Source organism: Nematolebias whitei, chromosome 2, assembly GCF_014905685.2.
Source record: "Nematolebias whitei isolate Nwh7 chromosome 2, NemWhi1, whole genome shotgun sequence".
Taxonomy (NCBI): domain Eukaryota; kingdom Metazoa; phylum Chordata; class Actinopteri; order Cyprinodontiformes; family Rivulidae; genus Nematolebias; species Nematolebias whitei.
In genome coordinates, this window is record NC_056499.1 from 24335337 (window position 1) to 24340013 (window position 4677).

Sequence of the window (4677 nt, forward strand, 5' to 3'; positions counted from 1 at the left end):
GAATTATGACCTCCCATCAGAGCTGCATCAGTCTCTTTACAGTCCAGATAAGAAACTTTGATCAAATGCTTATCTGCAAATGTTTTATAATCGGCTGGTTTTTGCTCTATAAATAACATGGCACCAAATGTTCTTAGAAGAAAAAAAAAAAAGAAAAAAAAACAGATGTATTAGAAAATGTTCTGCAAACACTGAGGAAAAGGAGTGGGTTTTATAGTTTAACACGATGACAAACATCTGACGTTACGCGCAAAAAAAATAGCGGATCCAGTCCTTTATAGACAGCTAGAAGTCTAGCAAGAATTCCTGTTTGACATTAAGTAAAATAACACAGAAAGACAGCAATAAAAAGTAATTTTAAAATGACCTAAAGGTAACACAAATGCAATCAATAAGCACAATAAATAATATTCAAATAGTTGACATAAAATAATAAATACACACATAAATAATTAAAAATCACACACACCACAATTGCCATACACAGAGTTGGGCCAATATTTAGCATTTAGAATTCTGTTTTTGTTTGTTTGTTTGTTTGTTCCTTTTTTTGTTTGTTTGTTTTTGCATAAAGTCATTTTTTCTATAAAATTCAATGTTGTGCAAAATGACAGTCCAGTCCAGCAGTTTGACATATTTCACTGCAGCATCGCCAAGTAGAGTCCTTCTGTGTCAGGCTGAGGCAGCAGCTGGGTCATTGTGTCCTTTAGTGCATAAGAAATGTCTCCTTTTTATTGTTACTCAAACTTCAGTTATACCTATGAGGAAAAAAAAAAAGACAGGGACACACAAAATAAGCAGTTTTAAATAATAAAAACATATACATAGTTGCAAATGAAGTTTGCTGCAACAGCATATAAACATTTTCTTACATACCGTATTTTTCGGACTATAAGGCGCACTTAAAATCCTTTAATTTTCTCAGAAATCGACAGTGAGCCTTAAAATCAGGTGCACCTTATGCATTAATTCTGATTGTGCTTACTGACCTAGAACCACTTTTATGTGGTTGTTGTGAATGAGTTGAATAAAGTTTGACTTTGGTATTATGCCTTATAATCCGGTGCGCTTTATAGGCCAAAAAATATGGTATTTCTAAATTATATTTTGCAATACAAGCTTAGTGACATTATGTGCATTAGTGGCTTCTCAATAACCAATTTTATAGCAGCTAATTTAACTAAAATGCAAATGAATAAGCTATTTACTAAACCTATTTTTTCCTTGCAAATTGTCCTGCTTCGTGTGCATGTGTGTGTGCTTCTTCCAGTTCAGTGCAGACTCTCACCTGCTTCACCTCTTCATGACTGGTCTGAATGCAGTGACCTTGTCATCCTGCACAGTCCCACAGGCCTCGCTGAGGTCAGTCGACTGAATCTCCACTTTGCCTCCAGAGAATGCTGCAGACCCAAATAAAAGCACATTTCAAGAGAACTGTGTCAAGGTCAAGTTGGTAGAAAGTGTTTTCATCTGAACATTGACAATGTTTTTTGTTTTTTTTTCCAGTTACACAATAAAAATACATATGCATTAATGGTCACCAGTTATTGGTAATGCTTCAGAATGAACTGATGAAAACCTAAATTTAGAGACAGTCATACCTTCAAGACTTGGGTACTGGCACGTGTCTGGGACAGCAGCGTAGGATGAACTGTGAAGATGAAGGCCCTTGTGATTGTAGTTGCTTGTGCCATAAACTTTGGAGTGCAAGGACGAGCCTTCAGTGAATGAACTCTCAGTGCTGCCAGAATCATGGAGGCCTCTTGTCCCACATTGTCCAGCGGAAGCCCCAGAAAGTCTGGTGCTCTGTAGCTGGCAGTCTCCAGTTAAGCTCCCTGTCCTCAGCTCTAAGTCATGCTGCTGGGGGTTCAATATGACCCCGGAAGCCGCTGTACGAGCGATAGACCAAATTCGTGGCTTGTCTGATGCTTCAAAATGAGACAGGGACACTGTTCCAGCTGACGGGCTGCTCAAAGCGGATGCCTTGGACACAACAGGATCCAGGAAATCGGATGGGAGAGGGGGGAGGGTGGTGACACCTTTGATTGCGCAGGGGAATGAGTGGAAGCTGTTGCTTAAACTCAGGTGCAGCTCGGAGCTGCAGTCTCTTTTTTGAGGAGCTTCGGACACGGCCATGGCTCTTTGGAGCTCCTGCTCATCTGCTGCCACCTTTTCACAGTCGCTGTCCAGCTTGTCGCAGTCGTCCTCGTCCATGTCCTCCAAGTCACTCAAGTGCAGATCCTTCTCCTCCTTGCAATCAGGGGAACCTGGATGAAAATAACTGCTACTATTAATTCATAAAACGCTTTTTATTAATTTTACTTCAAGTAAAAATAATAAACTTTCTTCCGACAAAGTGGACAGATGATGGTACCTTTGGTGACACCGTCTTGGTCGCTCTTGTTAAGATCCTCCTTCCGGTCGTCGTTAGCCTTATTCTTCGGGGACCAAGTCATCTTATTCTCCTTCTTTAGCCTCCTCCTGGCATTAGCGAACCACGTTGACACCTGGGTGAGTGTCATTTTAGTGATGATGGCCAGCATAATTTTTTCACCCTTGGTGGGATAGGGGTTCTTGCGATGCTCGTACAGCCATGTTTTCAAAGTGCTGGTGGTCTCACGTGTGGCGTTCTTTCTCCGAGCTGTGCCATTAAAGTCCACTGTCCCGTATCTGCAACGGGACACACTTGCAGTCAGAGCTGAGTGAAATGTTTCATTTCATTCTGGTTTTAGGTTTACACTTGAAACACGAAAAAATTTGGCAAAACCCCTTTGAGTGAAATACTCAGTTTTCCACTTTTAGTGAGTTTATACAACCTATAATTAAAAATCAAATAAACAACAACAAAATAAATGATCAGCTTACCTGTCATATTGATACTGTCCTAGACAATGATCGTAGGGATAGTAAGCAGCCGTTTGAGTAATGCCAGAGTGCAAAGTGCCCGTGCTGTCCTTAATGTCATATTGTGGGTTCTGTAATATAAAGACAGTTTGTTATAAGCTTGAACTTGTTTCCTGATTTTCAGAACTGATCTCATCAATACTTTTTTAAATTTATTATGGTTTTGGTCAATGTAAAAGTCAAGCAAATCATCCACATATATTGGTATAATTTGTTGTATTAAATGAATGGATGTTTCAAGTTTTACAAAACTAAATGCAGCAACATTGCCCAAAATTGTGCCATATTAGATCTTTCCACATTATTTTATGGCATTAAATATACAAAATATATGTCCAAAAAGTGTATTTACATCAAACAGAACACTTCCAGTATGGCTACAGCTGTACAACACCCAGTGCTTTATCAGTTATTTTGACTTTAGTCAAAGTTTGGTAACAGTTACTTCCACATTAAAGAATGACGAGGGATATGGATGATTTAGGTGAGTTCAATCCAAGTGTGTGGACTTGTTCCATCTTATTTTTATGTATTTATTTATTTTCTGTAATAATGCAGGACGTAATAAGAATGGCAGCTGGGTGACAAGCCGCTTGTGTTTGCAGAGACAAATTGATAAACGCTGCCTGATCGATCAACCCCCCCCCCCTTTTTTTTTTTTTGTGCGCATCAGGGAAGCCCACCAGAGAGGAGTAGATCGCGGATGGGTCGGTGCTGTAGGGGAAGTAGTTGGCGTAGTTCTGGCTGGCTGTGGCCGCCGCTGCGTACGGAGAGCTGTACACCCCCAGCGCTGCGTTCAGCTCCGTCCGGCTGCTCGCCAGGAGCCGGTTCTCGTAGGACGGGCAGTAGAAGGAGGCGGCGGGCTGAGAGCCGCCCGTCCCGTCAGACACCGACCTGGAAATCGAATCGCAGCAAGTGGAACTGGGGTTTGCCGACACGAAAAACTGCATGAAGAGAATCGTGGACAGAGATGGTCATTCAGCTCTGTGGGTGTCTCTGTGTGCGCTACGATTAAAAAAGAAGACTTTTTAAAAAAAATATATGTATTGGCAAGGTTGTTTTTTTTTTAAATCCTAAATGCACTTTGTTTTATTTTGTTATCATGAATAAAATGTCTCACTATTAACGTTTCACCTGTATTAGTTTAAGGTAAGTCACCTTTCAGATCGTTATTTTAAAAAAGCAAATCATGTCTTTATATGCCGGATGATAATAAAAGGAGAAAATGGTGTGCGTAATTCTTGCGCCAAAAGAAAAATGCTCCTTTCCCCACCCCCCCTTTAAAACTATAATTGCAACACAAATAAATAAAAGTTTGCTTCGGACTTAACTCTTCACCTGTGATTAAAATAATCAACATGTAAAACTCATTCAGCTGAAGGATTAAATAATATCCAACAGAAACTTGGTGGGTAACTTTTGTTTAAAGAGCAACTTTGGTTCCCTCATCGATCTGAACTTCTTCAAACTTCAACTGTCTCTGAAAATTAACCATACAATAATCTGCCTTTAAAACAATAAAATGAGCTGAATCACATCTCTCAGGTTATATGATTTTTTTTTTAAAGATGCAAATCATTTATAACTGTCCCAAGTGTCTTCAGTAGGTGACATTCATTCCTATTGTCATCAGAAAAGCACGTGAGTTCATTCATTATTCAGTGTAATTGGACACGTGTGTGTGTGTGAGGGTGTGTGTATCAATATTTGGTTTAACAACAAGAGCAAAGCGCAAAAACTACTGTCAGTGCTAATTCAGTTATCAGAGTTTCG

At 39.8% G+C, this 4677-nt stretch overlaps 1 protein-coding gene across 1 annotated transcript; it reads right to left on the reverse strand.

The window, feature by feature from the left end:
- Window positions 1-684: 684 nt before the first annotated feature.
- irx6a (iroquois homeobox 6a) lies at window positions 685-3886 on the reverse strand. Its single transcript, XM_037697570.1, has 6 exons — window positions 3588-3886; window positions 2866-2975; window positions 2375-2670; window positions 1602-2267; window positions 1289-1400; window positions 685-758 (listed from the first exon to the last, which is right to left on the reverse strand). Exons 1-5 carry the CDS (start codon window positions 3852-3854, stop codon window positions 1294-1296), a joined length of 1446 nt encoding a protein of 481 aa, XP_037553498.1. The 5' UTR covers window positions 3855-3886; the 3' UTR covers window positions 685-758; window positions 1289-1293.
- Between the last annotated feature and the right edge of the window lie 791 nt (window positions 3887-4677).